The sequence below is a fragment of the Danio rerio genome, chromosome 9 (assembly GCF_049306965.1).
Source record: "Danio rerio strain Tuebingen ecotype United States chromosome 9, GRCz12tu, whole genome shotgun sequence".
Taxonomy (NCBI): Eukaryota; Metazoa; Chordata; class Actinopteri; order Cypriniformes; family Danionidae; genus Danio; species Danio rerio.
In genome coordinates, this window is record NC_133184.1 from 29,575,181 (window position 1) to 29,597,017 (window position 21,837).

At 38.6% G+C, this 21,837-nt stretch overlaps 1 protein-coding gene across 3 annotated transcripts in view; it reads right to left on the reverse strand.

Moving 5' to 3' along the window:
• Window positions 1-1,671: 1,671 nt before the first annotated feature.
• The window catches only part of kcnh3 (potassium voltage-gated channel, subfamily H (eag-related), member 3), a 201,790-nt gene continuing 181,624 nt past the window's right edge, over window positions 1,672-21,837 (reverse strand). For 2 of the 3 annotated variants that reach the window (XM_073912773.1, XM_001919401.8), the window contains exons 11-15: window positions 19,016-19,230; window positions 11,192-11,448; window positions 10,740-10,840; window positions 9,791-9,843; window positions 1,672-8,450 (exon numbers count right to left, since the gene is read on the reverse strand). In XM_073912773.1, coding sequence (XP_073768874.1) covers window positions 7,530-8,450; window positions 9,791-9,843; window positions 10,740-10,840; window positions 11,192-11,448; window positions 19,016-19,230 — 1,547 coding nt within the window. In that variant the 3' untranslated portion in view covers window positions 1,672-7,529. The remainder of the gene's footprint in view (window positions 8,451-9,790; window positions 9,844-10,739; window positions 10,841-11,191; window positions 11,449-19,015; window positions 19,231-21,837) is intronic. The other variant, XR_012385441.1, reaches the window with a different exon arrangement.

Below are 21,837 nucleotides of genomic sequence, written 5' to 3' on the forward strand. Positions count from 1 at the left end.
CTGCCGTGGAGCAGCCCACTGCTTTCTGTGTGTGTGTCTGTCTTTTTTTCCTGAAGGAGAAGAAATTGCTGCAGATGAGGCTTTTACAGTTAGGAGGTTTCAGAAACGCTGGACTTTGATGCTCGTATGGGAAAAACAGGTTTGCATCCAGCCTAAATTTGATCATGTTCCTCTCCTTTTTTTGGCATAAAATGTATCAGAAAGGACAAAAATCAATAGCTTAGAGTAAAAAAAGTCTTGTTATATAATGTGATAATCAGTTTAAAGGGTTAGTTCACTCTGAAATGAAAACCTTCATCATCATTCCAAAAGAATTGTGTTCTTCTCCAGAACGCAATTGAAGATCTTTTAAATTAAATGGAAGAGATTTCTGTCCCTCCGTTGATCATGTTTTCCCAAAACTCAGATGCTTCAAAACGTCTAAGAAAATTCATGTGAATCATTCTAAAGAGAAAGGAAAAAGAGACTCATTCCCTTCATACAGCTTTAGAAAACAATAAAGAAACCACTTGAAAATTCTTAGTTACTCCTGAGCTACTGGAATTATTATTTCTGGGTTTGAGTAAAAGTTTAATATTTGTCTTATTATGCTAGTCTATCTGTCCATCTATACAACTATCCATCCATCTATCTATCTATCTATCTATCTATCTATCTATCTATCTATCTATCTATCTATCTATCTATCTATCTATCTATCTATCTATCTATATCTATCTATCTATCTATCTATCTATCTATCTATCTATCTATCTATCTATCTATCTATCTATCTATCTATCTATCTATCTATCTATCTATCTATCTATCTATCTATCTATCTATCTATCTATCTATCTATCTATCTATCTATGTCTGTCTGTCCACATATCCATCTATCTGTCCATCCATCCGTCTGTCTGTCAATCTATCTGTCGTCTATCTATCTGTCTGTCTGTGTTTAAAGAAATATTGTAAATTAGTTTACGCAATAAAACAAATTAAAAAGTAAGCCTAGAGACATGTTTAAGTGGTTTCTTAACTTTTTCGACAGTTGTATATTTAAATCAATGGATGTTTTAACATGACACCACAAGCACAACCTTCTCATGTGTTTGACTTGTGAGAAACTTCATCAGTTCTTGCAGAAGCTCAAACTGTTGTGACATGCAAAACTGACCCTGATTGGTTCTGGCATATGTTGAGCAAGCTTGATTGACTGTCCATGATCAAATCTGAATACTTAAACATTTGTCTTTGTTATACTTAAACAGCCTAAATCAGGCATGTCCAAACTCGGTCCTGGATGGCCGGTGTCCTGCAAAGTTTAGTTCCAACCCCAACCAGACACACCTGGGCTAGCTAATCAAGTTCTTACTAGGCTTCCAAGAAATATCTTTGCAGGTGTGTTGAGGCAAGTTGGAGCTCAAATCTGCAGGACTGAGTTTGGACACCCCTGGCCTAAATTAAATTGATCAGAATACTTTCAGTTATATATTTTAGGCTTTCAGAATTTATTTCTCAATATTTATTTAAAGAAATCATGTGTTCCCAAAGATAACAGTTTTCTTATGGGTTTAGAATGATGGACGGGTGATTAAAAGCGTTTTCATTTTGGGGCAAACTAACCTGATCATATTTTGAAATCTTTCAGAAACAAAAAGGGTGATTTAGAAAGAACACAGAAGTCTGTTTTCTTATAAAACATCAGCTTTTGTTTTATTATCTTGTTAAGTGTCTGTCATAAAGCTTATTACAGTTAATAAAATACATCTGGACCCCTTTTCTCCATGGGTCGTGCAACCTAGCCCCCCTCCCCACACCCCCCATATATGCAGGCACATTCTTCATGCAAATTAACTGGACATGCAGGAAACCCCAGACCCCCAAAGTCCATCCAAGTTCCTACCATCCGCATTCAAACCCTCAGACCTAAATAGCGAAAATAGAAACCAAAGTATTCCATTATGTTGTGAACACTGGCCCCTTCCCGATGTACGGTAAGTTAGGATGCACAGATGGTGTGCAGGCGCCAGCTGATCAAATCTGCTTCCAAGAGATGTGGCCAATTAAACACTGAGCGCTTTCGTTTAGCCATTGTGTCGCTGCTCAATTCGAGACGCTGAGGTGATCACCATTTCTGAGATCCATAATCACATGGTGGTCAGAAACTCATTCAGTTTGAGGTGTTTCTGCTTCTATCGGCAGCGGCTGCTAGAACTGTCTGTGAGGTTCCTCGTGGGAGCGTGTTTTTGGGGTCGCAGATACATCGATAAATACATACAATGATAGAAACTTGAAAATAAATATGCAAAATAAAAGTGCAGTGCTCTCTACTGTCATACAGCCAACAGCTTTTGAGAAGTATTGTGAGTGCTGGATTATGGGGAGCGCTAGAGGACTTTTTTTCGCTTTTATTTTTATGAGAAGGCACGCTGGCAGGATGGCTAAAGCTGTGTATTTGAGTTTATTTCAGTCGTGTGTATATATACATAAATTGACTTCTCTGGCTGTTCATGTCAAGTTCTCAGGATCCAGCATATGGCATCCTGACCCCTGATGTAGTTGAATATGAGCGGTTTTGTGTGGTACCATGACACGGGTTCTATGATCTGTTTAGTGTTTTCTAATGAGTGTTTCCCAACCCTGTTCTTAGAGGCACACCAACAGTTCATACTTTGGATGTCTCCCTCAGATTACTCGCAGGGCTGTTTAAATCAAAGTTGATATTTAGCCATGCCATGTTGGTGTTTCATATCATCTCATTTTTATGAGGTGAATCGTTAGCACCACACTCAACCCCCAACCTGGAGAACCAGGACATACACACACACTACGGAGAATTTAGCTTACCCTATTCACCTATAGCGCATGTCTTTGGACTTGTGATGGAAACCGAAGCACCTGGAGGAAATCCATCCATCCATCCATCTCATCCATCCATCCATCTTATCCATTCTACTGTCCATCCATCCATCCATCCATCCATCCATCCATCCATCCATCCATCCATCCATCCATCTTATCCATTCTACTGTCCATCCATCCATCCATCCATCCATCTCATCCATCCATCCATCCATCCATCTTATCCATTCTACTGTCCATCCATCCATCCATCCATCCATTCATCTTACCCATTCATCCATCCAACCATCTTATCCATCATCCATCCCTCGAATTGTCCGTCGGTCCACCCAATCATCTATGCATCCATCCATTCATCCATCCACCCATCCATCCAGAGCACCCAGAGGAAACCCACACCAACATGGGAAGAACATGCAGACTCCACACAGATATGCCAACTGACCAAGCTGAGGCTTGAACCAGTGACCTTCTAGCTATGAGGCAACATCGCTACCCACAGTGCCGCCCCCCTCCCTCATCTTAACCATTCATTTTAGGTTTTAGAATCTCTTCTAATTATGTGATGAGCTGGTTCAGCTGTGTTTGATTAGGAAAAGTTGGGAAATGTGGACTGTTGGTGTGCCTCCAGAGACAGAGTTGAGAAACACTGCTCTAATGATTGTCTTAAATTTTCCTGTTTTAATTCATTTTAAAGGAGATAGATGTAACTTGGCCACCATGACTTTTTAGGAGGATACTACATGCTAGAGTGCTTAGCATGTCATGAATTTTTACATGCAGGGCCACAAATGAACTTTTGCCAAGCGCAAATGAAAATAAATTGGCTTTGGCGCAGAAATGAAGCGGCCAGATGGTTGGTAATCTTTTAACAATTTTAGCTAAGTATCATAAAAAGACCAATTTGTTCTTTTATTGTGGCGGTTTCAGAAACGTGAGGCCATTTTATCGTTTAAAGCTGTAAAACAAAACCAAATTATTACAAAATCAAGATTTTGACATGGGGCATTACGCAGGCTTACTGTTGCTTAATGTAATGTCCTGCAGGGGTTTCTCCAAATGTATAGATTTACAAGGAATACAAGAAACAGATAAAACTGGTAAAACTAACCCAAATGCCACCAAAACACACACAAAAAATCAACAACATAAAATGCTGGGTTGTCGTGTCATTTGAATTTAATTAAGAGTTATCTCAATATCGGGTTTTCCATATTTGTTCCAATGTTGGTTTATGGCAACCCAAAATTGTTTAGAGGGCGTCTTATGAAGAGGATCGATGTGTTTAAAATATTTCACATTTTTAAATGATAAAACTTTAATCACTGACTGCTGCTGGATGCACATTCTTGAAATCTTGGCTGACCTCTGACTTGATGTATATGATGTAAGACGCATTAGCAGTGGAAGACATAGTAATACTAATAGTCTTTTATACAGTAACACCACGTGAACTAGATTTGTTGGTCATCGTCATCTTCTGTGGTAAACAGACTATGAAATAAGTCCATGAATAAGTCTTACGTGATGTTTCATACACAAAAAAAGTGTTTGCTATTTGTTCAAACTACCAATTTAAGTGAGCTGAATTAATATGATTCTTGTTTTTTTACAAACTTAAGTTCAATCCACTTTGTCCACAAGTTTGTAAAAACTAGCAAGTTAACTTGATTGCTTCATGTTGTCCTAACACAAATCAATTAGGAGGGCCAGCATTTTTTAAAGTGTATTTTAAGTCCGAATTCAGCCAACAAGTTGCATTTAGCAGCCAGCAAAAGAAAACGATTTAACTTCATCATTTAAACATGTGAAATATTTTGGTTACAAGCACACATAGAACTGCTTTATAAGACGTGTTAACCCCGATGGCATATGGGGCAGATTTACAACAGATTTGTGCACTTTTGGAGGCTTCAGATAAGTGGCCACTACCCAAAACCATTTTACAGCATGGAAGAGCAGTGATCAAATTTAAAACTGCTCACACTGTGTTCATCTGAAAGAAGAAAGTCATATACACTGAGAACAGCTTGAGGATAGTTAAATTCATTCATTACTTTATTTTATGTTGCTTTTCCTGGGCCGGGTCGTGGGGGCAGCAGTCTTAGGAGAGAACCCCAGAGTTCCCTTTCCTCAGACACTCCCTCCAGCTCCTCCAGGGGGACCCCAAGGCGTTCCCAGCACAGCCGAGAGACCCTTCAGCGTGCCCTGGGTCTTCCCCGAGGTGAGAGATGCCTGAAACACCTCCCTAGGTAGAGTTCAGGAGGCATTTGAAACAGATGCCCGAGCCACCTCAGCTGACTTCTCTCAACGTGGAGGAGCAGCGGCTCTACTCCGAGCTCCTCCCGGGTGACAGAGCTCCACACCCTTTCTATTAGGGTGTGCCCTGCCACCCTGTGAAGGAAACTTATTTGGCCACTTGTATCCGAGATCTTGTCCTTTTGGTCATGACCCGAAGCTCATGACCATAAGTTAGAGTAGGAACGTAGATTGACTGGTAAATCAAGAGCTTTGCCTTTTGGCTTAGCTGCTTCTTTCCCACAACGCACTGATCCATCGACCACATTACTACTGCACCAATTCCACCTGGATGGTTGAATTAAGGGGCCATTTTAATTTTTGGTTAAACTATTTCTTTAATATTGTTTAATGGCTGCAGCTCTTTTTTTGAAGTGTTGCAAATGGTAATTTTATACCCTGGCTACATGTACTGTACATATGTGTGCGTGTTACAATTTCAGCTAGCACTAATTCATACTTGTTTTGACAGATTATATTGAAGAAATCTTGAAACTGGCTAAATCTGACGGAGGACAGATATTTCCCAAGGTCTCCGTGCTAACCTAATATGCAACTGGTGGTTCTGGCTAGTGAATGTGTTAACTGGCTCGAGACAATCTGGAGCAAACAAGTGAAGTATGATGGAGAATGTGTTGTGACAGCTTCATTCATTTGCCAAGTTTGGAAATTCAAAAAGCGAACTTAACTCACAAAGTGGGTAATTAGTAGAGTACAAACATTGTTTTGGTAATACAGAGATAAGAAACACCACCTGACAGTTCTTGTAGTCTGTGCATGATCAGTGCACAGCTATGCAAGGTAATCAGTGCACTTTCATTTGTTATATTAAATTCCCCTATAGCAAGGGGATTTATGGCCGCAGTGGGATCCGTGCCAATTGGGTCACTATGATGCATGTGAAGGTCATATAATGCCTTTAGAAGAGGAACTTCATCAAGTTGTGCTCAGAGAAGAGTAATTGGCTGGTATCAGGTACTGGTGTGCTGCCATGCAGTGAATATCAGTGGCTGTTTCAAAAGCATAGTGAACTGCCTCAATACATAGGCAGCTACAATCTAAATTTAAATCTAACCAAAGCTCATAAATGACTGAAAGGATTAACAGCTGTCCTTCCTAAAACCCCCAAATCAAGTAATCTAACCACTTGTGCACAATGGATTTCAAATGAGCTTGGCATTAGCATGTTGCTAAGCTAATATCTGACCCAATACATCAGTACACGCAATATTAGGCTTAATATTTTTCTTTCATTAATAATTACATGCAACTGTTCATATCAATATTTCTAGCAGTTGAAAGTTCTGTTAGAATTAGCTTAGCATCATGCTAAAATCAGACTAATAAAGGCTACTACGAATGAAGATGTGTTTAAGCTACTTTGAAAGTGAGAATATATTGGTTTGTAATGAGAGTTCTGTGCTCTAGACCAGGGGTGCCCAAACTCGGTCCTGGAGGGCCGGTGTCCTGCATAGTTTAGTTCCAACCCCAATCAGACACACCTGGGCTAACTAATCAAGCTCTTACTAGGCTTTCTAGAAGCATCCCTGCAGGTGTGTTGAGGCAAGTTGGAGCTAAAATCTGCAGGACACCAGCCCTCCAGGACTGAGTTTGGACACCCCTGCTCTAGACCATAGGTGCCAAAACTCGGTCCTGGAGGGCTAGTGTCCTGAAGAGTTTAGCTCCAACCCTAATCAAACACACCTGAACCTGCTAATCAAGCTCTTACTAGATATACTAGAAACTTCCTGGCAGGTGTGCTGAGGTAAGTTAAACTCAACAGGACACCGGCCCTCCAGGACTGAGTTTGGACACCCATGTTTTAGTACACCTTAAAAGACTTTGATTAGCTGTTTCAGATGGGTCTAATTGGGGTTAGCACTAAATATGCAGGATATCAGCCCTCCAGGACCGGGTTTGGGCACCCCTGCTCTAGACCTTGGAATTACAATTTAACCTCAACCTAAAAGCTTCATCAGACCGCTGCAACATAATGTGCAAACAGTCAAAATGGTTCTATCTATGAAGAATAGATGGCATTCATGTAGCATGTGTTTCTTGTGTGGTTTTAGCAATTTAACGGGTGGGACAATCCTGGGTTGCATTTGTAACTAGCTCACACTGCGATCTGAAATTCTGGCCAAACAATGTACCTTTAAAGATAACCCATTTAGATGTCTACTTTTGGAGCATGGGATAACTAAGCTGTCTGATTAGGCAGCTCACTAAGTTTTGGAACAGAGCCACAACTTGTGTAGTTATAAGAGTGTCATCCTAATGGGAAAGCAATCAATTCGGTATGGAGGTTTGTTGGGGACATTGCAGTTAGCCCAGTTCACCACTCCCTTATTTGCTAAGTCAGCTAGTCATCTTTATTCAGTCTCTCACAGTGGTGGTCCTTCTTCATCTATGAAGCTGATATGCTCTGTGCTGGGCCTCCCTGCTGTTGCTGCCCACTCTTGCATTTCAATCTCTAACTGGGGAGGTCCCGGGACGGTGTTCTGCGGCAACCATGAAGGGCCAAAAGAGGCCTGTGTTTCTGGCAGGGAGTCCAGAGAGCAGGGCAAGGGTGGAGATGTGTGTGGACAAGAAGAAGAAGGAGGAGTGCATGCCCGTGGCTGGATGCGAGAGGAGGAAGGGGACGAGGGGAACTGGCTGAAACCCACCCTTTGGTCTCCTGGGGAGTTATTGATTGAGGGTGGGGCCGAGCAATGTGAGAGTGGTGGATTTGGGTTGTCCAGTGAGGGGGGCTGAGGTAGCAAACCTCTGCTGTGACTGGCAGGTCGGTGAGGCCCCTGGCAGGGGGAGCAGGAAGAAGACTGGGAGCGGAAAGATGGCAGTGAGTATGAAAAGGTTAAAGATGGAGAAGGGGGCTGATTGGCTTGTGGTGGCTGGTTTGGAGCTGCCTGGGTGCCAGGCCCCTCAGTTTGGGCTGTCACTGGAGAAATGAGGACTGGCAGGGAAGGCCCTCTCGAACAGCCTGTTGGAGACACCTGAACCTGTGCATGGGGTCTCAGTGGTGGGCTGGTGGGTAGGAGACAACTGGGTAAGCCAATGCTCCCGGTGTCTGCGCTGTCCAATAGGGAGCAAGTTGGCCTGAGTGGCGTGGATGGTGAGGCTGTGGGTGAAGGAGCTGGTGGCGTGGGTATTGTTGGACCACTGCAACTGCTGGGAGACTGAGGCATTGTTGGACTGAGGGCAGTCAGGAGGGTTTGAGATCCCATGACAAGTATGGGCCGGAGGAGACGTGTCATTTCCTGTAGCTCTTTGCTCAGCTGAGAGACTTGCTGGGATAGACTAGTCATCTGTGAATGAGATCAACAGAATGCAAGTAAATGCGCAAATACAATCAGACTGGTGTCCTTTATTTAGAGCCATTCCTGCAAATCTGTCAATTTCATACACTGAAAAACCCAACAGCCAACTTTATCTAATGAAATGAGTGTAGTTAACTCAAAATTGACTAAAGGTTAATTCTACTCATTTGAAAAGAGTTTTGAACTCAGTGTTGAAGGTAAGGAGTTAATTAAATACCTCATAACTTCAACTTAAATTAATTAAGTACACGGTACTCATAAAGATGAGTTTTTCAACTCGAATGGTTTGTAGCAATCGGTTTCCTCTAATGGTTTGAGTTGCCTTAACTTATTGAGTGTTACAGTACTGAGTTTGAATTCTCTTTGTTTATTGGGTTTTACTGTGCTTAAATTGCTTTATTTACTCAAATTCATTAAGTTCACAGTACTAATTAATAGTAGTTTTTGAAGTTGGTTTGTTGTAATTGGTTTCCTCAAACAGTTTAAGTTACCTTAAATTTTTGGGTTTTACAGTGTATAAATGCACTAATACCCATAAATAACATTTTAGTTACAACATGATGATTAGTGTGTCAATACCAAAACTTGGAGGCACACTGCACAGTAAAACATTGTCCAAGACAGCGATTTCCTTGTAGATGTTTTAGACAAATATCACTTACTGTTTTACATTTTCTTTCTTTTAATAGCATTTTACTAGGAATCAGGGCCTTGATCATCCTGACTGGGTTAAGTTTGCAAACGATGACCGGTCAACTCTATATTATCATGTACTTACTAAACAAAGAGGTCTTATTTGATGCTGTAGTGCAGCCTTTTTACAAAAAAATCAATAAGCCACTTTTCTAACACCCTTTAAAAGTGGTAAAAAATCAATGTAATGCATGGCCTCTAGTGGCTTATAGCTTTTGGTAGACCTTGTTGTACTTTTAGAAGGAGGTTTTTAGTGATATAAACTGCATGTGCAGTGGTGCAGAACTCCAGAATTTGAGAGTCTATAACGGTGGTGTCCAAATTCAGTCCTGGAGAGCTTAGCTCCATCCCTAATCAAACACATCTGAACCAGCTTATCAAGCTCTTACTCTTACTTACTTGGCTGGTGCATTGAAGCAAGTTGGAACTAAACTCAGCAGGACACCAGCCCTCCAGGACCGAGTTTGGACACACCTGGTCTATAACCAGACTAACTCTGGTCTCTCATGATTTAGACCAATGAGCTTGCCTCAACTACTCAATTTTGAATACTATGCAAACATATTTAAATGTATTTCATACTTAAAATATTTTATTTTTTTGTCATTTGTATTTGCTATTCTTGATTGACTTACCTCCTCACTCAGTTTGGTGATGCTCTGCTTTGACTCCAGCTGCTCTTGGCTCACTGCAGACAAATCCACACAAACAGTTGAAGTCAGAATTAATAGCCCCCCTGAATTATTAGCCCCCGTTTATTTTTTTTCCACACATTTATAATCATAATAATTTTAGAAACTCATCGCTAATAACTGATTTTTTTTATCTTTGCCATGATGACAGTAAATAATATTTTGCTAGATATTTTTCAATACACTTCTATACAGCTTAAGGTGACATTTAAAGGTGTAATTAGGTTAATTAGGTTAACTAGGCAGGTTAGGGGAATTAGGCAATTTATTGTATAACGATGGTTTGTTCTGTAGACTATCAAAAAAAAAAAAAAAGAAAATAGCCTAAAGGTGCTAATAATTTTGACCATAAAAAGGTTCATAAAAAAATTAAAATTGCTTTTATTCTAGCCGAAATAAAACAAATGAGACTTTCTCCAGAAGAAAAAAAAAACATTTTCAGACTTACTGTGAACATTTCCTTGCTCTGTTAAACATCATTTGGGAAATATTTAAAAAAGGAATAAAAAAATCTAATAATTCTGACTTTAACTGTAACAATTCCATTTGCATACATCTTATCTGCTACAGTGAATTCTTCAGAGAAAGAACTAGATTTGTCAAAGTTTGTGAAGTTCAAGGTGTGGCATCAAAACTAATGAAGACATATCACCACGGAAATAAAAAGAAAGCTTTAATTTTCAGCTTATATATGACTTTACATGTACCACCACATTAAAAATAGCTGGCAGCTCTAAATATTGGTCAGATGGTCCCTTCCTGTCTAAGTGGGCGGTTCTTGGCCAGAATAAGCTGCAGGAGAAGTCTGACTGTGCAAGACAGTCTATTTTTGGAAATATCACTTCATGTTCCCTCCCAGAAATCACATTCTGACTTGACGCTGTGTTTGTACCTGGGGAAGGGGATGGAGGGCCACTCTGAGGTAGGCTGGGACCGAACTCAAACCTTTGTGTTGAGCTGGAATTGCTTTCTGTTTCTATGCCGTCCACGAACCTGCAGAGACATCATAAAACATGCATCATGGCTTTTTGTGCACAACTGACCAAGACCTGTTAAGAATCAATGCATCATCAGCTACATAATATATAACAAAAATGGCTAGATAGAAATGGACTCCATTACTTTCTGCTTGTTTAATTGCAGCTTTAGATAAGCCTTGATTTCTTAGGGTGAAATTGAAAAGCCAATCATTAGAGCAAGCAGAGATTTCACCAAAAATGGTTGTCATGGTAGCTGGATACTTCTTCTAAATTATGAATCAATAAAGTTCTGATAAGAGCCACCAGAGGGCTGCAGATGGTTGTGGATGTGATGGGAGATGTGTATGTGTGTGTGTGTGTGTACCTGGGGCTGAGTTCTGGAGGGGCGCTGCTGAAACTGACCACAGGGATCTGGAGGGTGGCGGGTCGCATGCTCTCAGATGGAGCACGGAAGGGTCGGGGGGGAAGGAGGGGTGATCGCAAGGGGGAGCTGAGGGCCCTGGTCAGACGAAGAGGTGAACGTGGGGCCCTTGACACAGAGTTCTGCTCTTCATCATTCTCCTCATCCTCACGGATAGCAGGCAGTTTCTTCACCAGACCACCATTACTTTCCCAGTCCAGCTGAGAGAGAAAGAGTGAGTTTAGTTCTGCAAGTGTCTATATGGAATTAAATACAGCCTTTTTTTTTATTTATATACAACACATTTAAAAACACTTGTGTGTACCAAAGACCAATACTAAGATTAAAAAGCAGGAACTTAACAACACGTAACTAATAGAAAGGACTGTACACATTAAATAACATACAAATCTATCAAATGCCATGGAGTACTAATAAGTCTTCAACTAAGATATAAAACTCTGTCTGAGGTAGTCTGTTCCAGTATCTAGGACTAGCTACTAAAAAAGGACGCTTCGCTTTCAGCTTCAGGAGTGTGCGAGGAATGTGCAGAAGTTGTTTGTTTGAGATGATTGCTAGTATCTCAGAAGCTCGGCCAGACAAGCGGGGGTTACTCCATCACACCAAATGCAATTAATAAAAGATTTTGACATATATAAGTTGAAAGTGGCTTGGGTGATACTTCATCCAAAATAATATTGGATTTTCCTAAAATATAAGTGTACAACCTTGCTCCTGGAGAGCCAGTGCTTGGCAAATCTTTGCTATAATAGCTCCAGCTCTGAAAACCTTGGTTCAGGTGTGTTTAATTAGTATCAGGGCTACACCCTGCAAGACAGTGTCCTTCCAGGATCAGATCTGGAAAGCCCATTGTAAACATTAGATCTCATTAATACTTGTGTGAATTATTTAGTATTTATAGGCACACAGCCTGCCTATTACAAAACCAGGATACATGTATTCATTCTTAACTATTCTTATATTAGTTAATTTTGAGTGTTTCTTAGCCAAGTATACAAGCTTGGTCATTGGCAAATAACAGACCCATAGCATATCTATAGGGGTTTTAATTATGTTATTTATTACTTGTCAAATGGGGCTGCTTTCTACAAGCAAACTCTTAAACTCTCTGTGTGCCATTATTAAAGCCAGTTTAGACTCAGATAACAGAATTCTCATTAACAAGTTGCCCATACACTTATATCTATTATTCAGAGAAACCTGACAGCTATAATGCAGCTTTTTTTGACTGTTTTATGGATGAAAACTGTTTAAGATAAAACATAAATGATCAAAACGATTAAGAACACAATGAATTGGTGTAAACTGACAGTAATTTCTATTTAAATTAAATGCAATTAGTTTGAACATTCTGTTTATTAAAGAATTTTTTTAAAAGTTACGTAGCACTTTTCTGCAAGATTGATCATATAATGTTAATTGTGCACCACATCATCATACTAGAATGATTTCTGAAGGATCAAGCGACACAAAAGGTAATGACTCTGAAAATTAAATTTCCCAGGAATAAATTACATATTAATATGTTAAAATATATTGTTTAATATTTCAAACTCTTGCAGCCATGGCAATTATAAAACATTACATTTATTCTTACTCTTACTTTGACAAACGAAATATGCCTTTGTCTTGAATCAAAAGGAATTTAACTATCAACTCATTATGTATATATATATATATATATATATATATATATATATATATATATATATATATATATATATATATATATATATATATATATATATATATATATATATAAAATCTGTTCTTTAATGTTTATTGCCACCCTTCATAGAAAGATTGAAAAAAATATGAGAAAATAACTTAACGATGTGATAGCGGGATAGAACTGGAGAATCCTAGGAAAAACGGGTTGGTTGACAGGTATGGTCTACAGATGAAAACTAGCCATTCTTGGCTAATTCTGGCATATTTTACAGTAATGTTTATTAATGTGCACTGACCCAGTAAACAAATAAACTAAACTAAACTCTTTTGAGAGATGAACTAAGGATTTTGAGCAAGAAACTAGCTTTTGCAGGTAATCCATGGTGTTTTGCTATTTGTTTGTGCTGTTTTGAGGAATGCACTTACTGTTTTGCAAATTTCAATGAGAAATGTCCCAAAGAGACTAAAAAAAACTGTAATAAGAAGGCTGTAATCTGGGTCTGATTAAAACGTGTTTACTGTGTTTAAACTGGTTCTGATAATAGCACACTGGGAGTTTAAGAGTTTGTGGAAAGCATCACATGTTTGACAAGATGAGCAACACTAAAGGAAAGGTTGTGTGGAAGAAAAATCATATGTACAGTTGAAGTGAGAATTATTAGATTTTTTTGTTCTTTTTTAAATATTTCCAAAGTGATGTTTAACAGAGCAAGAAAATTTGCACAGTGTGTTTGATAATTTTCTTTTTTTTCTGGAGAAAATTATTTGTTTTATTTCGGCTTGATTAAATGCAGTTTTTAATTTTTTTAAAAACATTTTAAGCACAAAATTATTTGTTTCAGATAGTCTACAGAACAAACCACTGTTCAACAATAACTTGTCTAATCACCCTAACCTGCCTAGTTAACCTAATTAACCTAGTTAAGCCTTTAAATGTCACTTTAAACTGTATAGAAGTGTCTTGAAAAACATCTAGTAAAATATTATTTACTGTCATCATGGCAAAGATAAAATAAATCAGTTATTAGAAATGAGTTATTAAAACTATTATGTTTAGAAATGTTTTGGGGAAAAAAATCTGCTCTCCGTTAAACAGAAATTGGGGGAAAAATAAACAGGGGGGCTAATCATTCTGACCAAATGTACAGTATGTACAAACAACACAAATGTACAAATCAAATGTACAGTATATAGATTTTGATATGGGTAGTAAAGAGTCATGGCCAGTGCGTGGCAGACTAACACAGCCTGTTGATTTTTCTTGTTCCTCTTTTCTCTGTTTTCCACCTCCCGCTCAACTCTCAGGATATTTTCCCATTGTACTACATTAAGGAACTTCAATTGGTTATACTCAGAAACACACACGTCTTTACACAAGTTGAAATTGACTTCAATTCCTTCGTTGTTAAGCTCTGTCAGAATTGCATGTTTGTAAAATGTCATAAAAAGGAAGGCTGCAAGCGGCGTTATCTTGCAGCACCGCAGAAGAGGTTGCAGAGAGGAGAGGCGGCACTGTTTATTTTTGTTTTGTCAAAACATATAAAACACTGTGTCAATCACCGTCCGTCGCTATAGGGTGGCAACTCAGACGCAGTCCTCCTCAGCCATATATTGCTATCTCCATCATCACAAAACCAGGATAGGAAGAAATTGAAAAACAAAACAAATCCTAATTTAAATTTTCACGCATCTACCCGCAGTCCCTTTCTTCCCATGCCTCCATTTGTTCTCCCCCATTCACTTTGACTGAAATCTCTCCATCTTTATCCGCAACCCCCTCCTGTTCTCCGCACCCTGCTTCTCTCTCTCTCTTTCATGATCTCCACCCCCACACTCTGTGCTTTAGGTGGGGTGTGGGACTGCAGACGATTTATTTTTAGCCATCTCCTTCCAATCTTAGTAACACAAACCCCAGAGGGGATCGTGTGCATGTGTGCAAGATGCTTAAATTGGTGTTTCTACAGAAGTTTTCACTTTCTTTCCCTCCCCTTCTACCAGAGAAAGAAGAAAAAGGAGGTGTTTATTCGGGCATTTCCATGTCCCCCGAGTCGCCAAGTTCAGTCAATCATGACTAAATATAACAAGAAAGAGAGGAAAGAATGCATTACCTTTTCCCTCCAGAGCAATAATGCACAAACACACACACATACACACACACTCACACATACTAACAAGGATGTTTCCCCAATAATCACACTTCAATCCTCACCAGCTCTGCAATTATGTGCAAATGTGTGTGTGTGTGAGTGTGTGTTCATTGGTATTCTGTGTGCGTTCTGGGGTTGCACACACGTGAAGTGAGCATCAATGCCTATCCGTTATGTCTCGTGGCACAAACAAACTTGATTTTTACACGTTCTGAAACTGAATGCTTACATTTTTGAAAGTCACTGCCAAGATGCTATTGTTGCTGGTTGCCAGGGCATTTCTATGCGGTTGCTAAGGCATTTGGAGCAGCTTTTAGCACGTTGCGATGCAGCTGTCATGGTGGTGTTTATATGTTAAACAAGTCCCAGTGTGAAAACTCTACATGCGATTGAACACCTATTTTGGAGAATTTGAGGTATAAAGTACTTACATTATATTTTATATGCTTGCAACAGCACCAACCGACTGTAATCAATTCCCTCTCTCTCCTTTTTTCTCCACAAACAGAGGGATAAATTGGGTGGAATCTGCATTAAACATCTTGCAGAAGCAGCACTGCAGGATAAAGTGAAAGGAGAGAAAAGAGGGATCTCTCCCCCACCCCACCTCCATGCCTCTCGCTTCAGTGCTATTTTTATCTAACAGGATCCAATCTTAGCTCGAGGCGCGGGGGACCCAGCCAGCGAGGAGTCCCCGCCTTCCCTCTGTGCTATTCTTAGTATCGGCACACACTCCAAACCGCAGCCTGCTGCTATTCCTGTCCTTGCAAGTTACACTCAAGGCTGAGAGAACGTGTGTGTGAGAGGGACTCGTGCAGAGGCAATACATGTGCATCCTGAACATGAGGGGGTAGTGGCAGCATCCAAGTCAGGGAAAGGACACGGACTTTGAGGCTGTGCGAGAGAAGGAAGGAAAGATGCCAAAGACAGCAGATGGGGATCCATTTTGTATTCGGCTGGTTGTGGATGTGGGCAATGCACCGTTACATACGCATACCTCCAGTCTATAGGTCACAGGCTGCTCATGAATTCATTGAGTAACTCTGCACATGATATGCACAAGTTCACAGTGGACAACAGTTTTTTTTTATAATTTGGTAAAAAATATTTAAGGTGTGCTCACACCAAAACTAATTCAAATCTGATTTTCGCATGTGATTTGTCTGTTTTGATCGATGTCTAAAAAGCAGCAGACGAGTTGAGTAAAAAAACAGAGGTCGAAGCTAGCTCAAAATAAGCAGGTCAGCTATAAAGTAGAGTAGAGCAGGTCAGCATGAGTAGATTTTAGATATCTTGGACACTTTTCTTGCTTGCTGCATTTGTAAAGCGCCCATGTCTTGAGGTTGTTTAGTATTATGTAATTTACTTCAATAAGCAATTTGATTTGACAGGAATCACAAGACTGATTTTTCTACTCAGCCAATCCCTGGAGACAAGAAAAAATAAAGTAGTGACTACAGCTTGAAGGAAAATAGTGGAGTAAAAGTACAGATACTGCACAAAAAATGTAATCAAGGGAAAGTAAAAGTACACAATTTTTTAACTATTTAGTAAAGTACAATTCCTGCGAAAAAAATAATCATTTACAGTAATTTGAGTATTTGTAATTTGTTACTTTACACCACTGGCTATAAATGGGTGACACATGAGCTCCAAGTAGGAATATTCTAAGGCTTTTGGTTAATTGTTTTATGTTTTGTACAAAACACAAAGTCTAAGCTATTGTGTTTTATTAACCTCTATACATTTCTCTTTCAGAATTGAAAAAAAAATCTGTATTTATTATTATACTGACACAAAAAATGTTGATAAATTGGTGTGCCGGGTTCCACCCAATTCATTCATGTTGTCCCAACACAAATCGATTAAGTTGACTTAAAACTTTTAACTAATTTACGTGGATTGAACATAAAAAAATAAGTTGTCCCGATGAAATCTTGAGAATTGTGTTGTTTCAGCTCATTTAAATAAGTAATTTGAACAAGCAAAAAAAATAAATGATGAATTGAAGTCCCACCCACTTAAAGTCTCCCATCCTGCTTGCGGCATAAATCCCTGCCACTTGCAGTTTTCCAGGCTGTCCTTCGAGCCATTTTGCATTTATATTTGAGCTAAACCAAATCAAAACTTGTTAGATGTGTTCTCACTTATTTAGGTGCCATTTACACTAATGTGTTTTTGTTTTAAAATGCATACATATTGTTATAGTTACACCAGGTGTCCATGCCACTCTGCCATCTTCCACCTACGAAAACTGAGCATTTTAAAAATGCTAAAGACCCTGTTTTAGTTTGCAAACACCATTGGACCATATGGACTAAAATGCTAACTTTTATTCTGGACCATTGACTATGTTTACATGGACATCAGTAATCGAATTATTTGCATTGGGGTCCATGTAAACATACTCATTGTGTTTCATTCCCTAAAGAACATCAAGCACCTCTCATAAGACCCTTATTCATTGAGCTTGAATGGTCACATATCAAGCATCTTTTCCAGGCTGTATAGTGCGGATGGAGACTACTCATTTAAAACGCAATAAAAACACCAGTCTGCACCAGGAGCGTATTCATTCTAAAATGCTGTTTGGAAATGAAAACACACTAAAGTAAACAACACCTCAGATAAATCCCTCTAAAAGCGCTATTCCATTAAAGCTCCATTTTCTTATATTACACTGATATAAACAGGCCTTGAGGGAGTTTTCCACATCTGGCTTTTGAGTGTTTGTTCAGAAACCTGGTTCTTTAATAGGCAAACATGAATATGAAATTGAACTCCACGTAAAAACTAAGGAATTAACTTGTCATTGGCTTGTGCTGAGCAAACAATCTAACCACGAGGATCAAAAAAGCAAACTGTATAATAATTCATAATGAGAGATGTGCTTGAGACTGTGTTGAATTCTATAAGCATAATCTTAGAACATAAATAGATGCACTCAACCAATATTAAAAACATTTAATCGCATATGACTAACATAAACTAGAATATTATACAGGGTATGCCCTGAAAATACTTTAACACCATTCTCTGAGTATAGAAAAATCACAACTGAGAAAAGCACTTCATACAAACTCTTAAAAATGAAAATTACGATATTCACTTCAAGGTAGTTTAAGCTATTTTTTTTTCAACTTGAGATAAATAACGCTATTAATATTTCCTCTAGAGATCTATAAAAGATAATGACTCTACATCAAATTCTACAACTGAAGGTCAAATATTTAAATACTTCTCATGAAAGTTCTGCTAGACCAGTTAATCTGAGCAACAGCATCAAAATTAAAGAAATAGATCACCCAAAAATGAAATTTCTGTCATCTTTTTACTAACCCTCATGTCATTCCAAACTGAAACGACTTTCTTTTTTTCAGCAGAAGACGATTTTGATGAATATTAGTAATTTGGGTACTGCTGGCTTCCATTAAACATACGACAGACAGAATGATCTTCTATTATATTCCATTAAAGAAAGAAAGCTTGATTTTGACTAACGTGGGTAAATATTTTCCTTTTAGTAAACCGTTAATTTATCTTCTTTACTCTTATTTTATACAACATGCTTGTATTTTTATATGTACTGTATGTACTTTATGATATTTTATTAGAAAAACTAAATTGGTAAAGCAGAAAATGGAAATCATAACACATGTTCCTGTAGACGGCTGTATTATCGTGTTTGCTTATTGGACTGAAGCACTATTTATAGGACAAATATCAGCTCCAGAGTACAAGCGTAGAATATTGATACTCCAATCTGAGGTGATGTATCGACCTGCACATTTGTGTTAACTGTTTCAGTCCCTTGCACACACATTTCAGGCTGAGAACAAGAGCGTGCACACAATCCTTAAGCTTTACAATCACATATGTGGAATCAAAGGTAACTCTGGGATTGTTTGCATTTGCTATGAATATGATCATGTGTGCATTCATCACTTACATCAGCTCCGCTGCCCTCCCGCAGGTTATAGGTGAGATCATGCTGAATTTCACTGACAAATTTCTGGGCGTATTCAGGATAGAGGCGCAGCACTTCTCGCAGTCCTTTCAGGCTGATGTACTGCAGGTCACAATACGTCAGTGCTTTCACGTTTGCGTTAGTCTTGATCACCTGCTCTTTTGTTAGCGAATCCGATCCAATCAGATCCCCTTTTCCTGTTTGATAAAAGCATAAAGAAGTTCATTAGTTAGTCTATTCAGTTTTAGATTGTATAAAGTTGCTGATGCTAATTTGCTTTGGAATAGTAGAATATATCAGATACCATATCAGATGTATGTTTCAAGCAAGGCTCATGAAAATATGTGCCTCAGGTCTCATTTTGCAAAACTGTTATATTACATTGCAGTTATAAAGGGAAATGTCTGTTTAGTGGCACTAAAAAGTGTTTAATTTCCTCAACAAGAAATAAATGTGACTTATTGCTGCCGTTAAAAAATCAAACAGCCAGTGAGTAGCACTAAAAGGTGAATGCTTTATTGCATTTGAAACCTTACACTGAGCTGAACACACACGCTGCTAGTGTTAAAAAAACAATTATGTGCAATAACAGTGCTAAAGCAACCATGCCATTTACCAGATTCATTCTTGGTTTGTTTCTCAATGTTCATACCCAAGTCCTCAACATCAGCACTGTACAGGTGAGCAACCAAGTCATGTTGACTACATTGTCAAAGTTCCATATGTATGAATGTTGTGTGCAGTCTTGGGGGTAACGCATATCAAGAAACACAAGTCACATAACAATATTACTTTTCTAAGTAACGAGAAAAGTAACACATTACTTAAAAAAATAAAGTAATAATATTTGAGTTAATTTTTATTATAATAAATTGGCTTTTAAAAAATAATTTGCAGAATTAAATTGAATGTGGTCACGTTTAATCTCACACTCAATGAGAATTTCCTCCCTGTGGGAACAGACAGAAATGAAGATAGCAGAGCCTTAGATTTCTGCCATGGAAGCATTCTCATTATTTTGAATGCATTGAAAAAAAAAGTGATTCCCTTCATGGACAGTCAGTTTACTTAATTAATAAACAAAAAGTACAAAAGTAACACACTGTTTTAAACTTTCAATAACCTGTATATACGGCATGTATAACTTTGGGGCCAGGAAGATCTCAGAAGATAACAATACTCTAAATTATTATTTTTTTAGTGTATTGTTTTAAAGGTAAATGAATGTGCATGACACATTGTTGCATGAGTGTTGTTGATTGCAGAGCTCCTCTATTAAAAAAAAAAACCCTGCATGTTCTGAAAGAGATCAAGCCTTAGACAGGTAAAATAAACGCAAAAGCAACTCAAAAGTAATGTATTGCTTGAATTACCATAACCAAGTCATGCAACTAGTTACTTTTTTGGGGTGTAATATTGTAATGGATTACTTTCAAAAGTAACATTCCCCAACACTGGTTGTAGGTATGTATGTAAATTATGCATATGTATTTAGATAGATGGGTGTGGAAAGATCAGTTTTCATATTATATCAATAAACAATCATTTGCATTAAAAAAGTTTTAGTGCTGGGTGTCATGGTGGCGCAGTGAGTAGCATGATTGCCTCACAGCAAGAGGGTCACTGATTCGAGCCTCGGCTGGGTCAGTTGGCATTTCTGTGTGGAGTTTGCATGTTCTCTCTGTGTTGGAGTGGGTTTACCCCACAGTCCAAAGATATGAGGTATACTGTAGGTAAATTGAATAAGCTAAATTGGCCATAGTGTATGTGTGTGAATGCATGAGTGTATGGGTGTTTCCCAGTGTTGGGTTGCGGCTGGAAGGGCATCTGCTGCATAAAACATATTCTAGATAAGTTGGTGGTGCATTCCGCTGTGGCAACCCCTGATTAATAAAGGGACTAAGTCAAAAAGAAAATGAATGAATCAATGAAGTTTGAATACCTCTAGATTTTTTGATTAAATGAAACCCTGCTAAATTCTTATTCATTCATTCATTTTCTTTTCGGCTTAGTCCTTTTATCAATCTGGGGTTGCCACAGCAGAAAGAACCGCCAACTTATCCAGCACGTTTTTACGCAGAGGATGCCCTTCCAGCCATATCCCATCTCTGGGAAACATCCACACATACACTACTGACAATTTAGCCTACCCAATTCACCTGTAACACAAGTCTTTGGACTGTGGGGGAAACCAGAGCACCCGGAGGAAACCCACACGAACGCAGGAAGAACATGCAAACTCCACATAGAAATGCCAACTGACCCAGCCGAGGCTCGAACCAACGACCTTCTCACTGTGAGGCGAAAGCACTACCTACAGCGCCACTGCGTCACCCTTAAATTCATTATTATTAGCCCAATTTAGAGCTGTTTATCTATTGGCTACACAACAAAACACAGTTGTCCAATGACTTGCCTATTTATTCCAACTTGCAATCAATTCAGTTCAGCCTTTAAATTGCACTTTAGGCTAAATACTAGTATCATGCAAAATAACTGGCAAAATAGTATGTACTGTCATCATGGCAAACACTAAAGAAATTAGTTATTTAAACTATAATGTTTAAAAATATGTTATGTGTACAAAAAAATGTGACCATTAGAAAGCACTTTGGGAACACTGCGACTCCTATTTTGTAATAGGGTACAGTATTTTTATTTATCTATTTATTTATTTGGCAAAAATGCTGGTAGAGTTATTTTTATTTCTTATGATCTTAGGTAAGTTGTGAATCTGTATTGTTTTGGGTAAGCCATTATAATACACATCACTATAATTTATATTGACAGAAATTGATAGAATG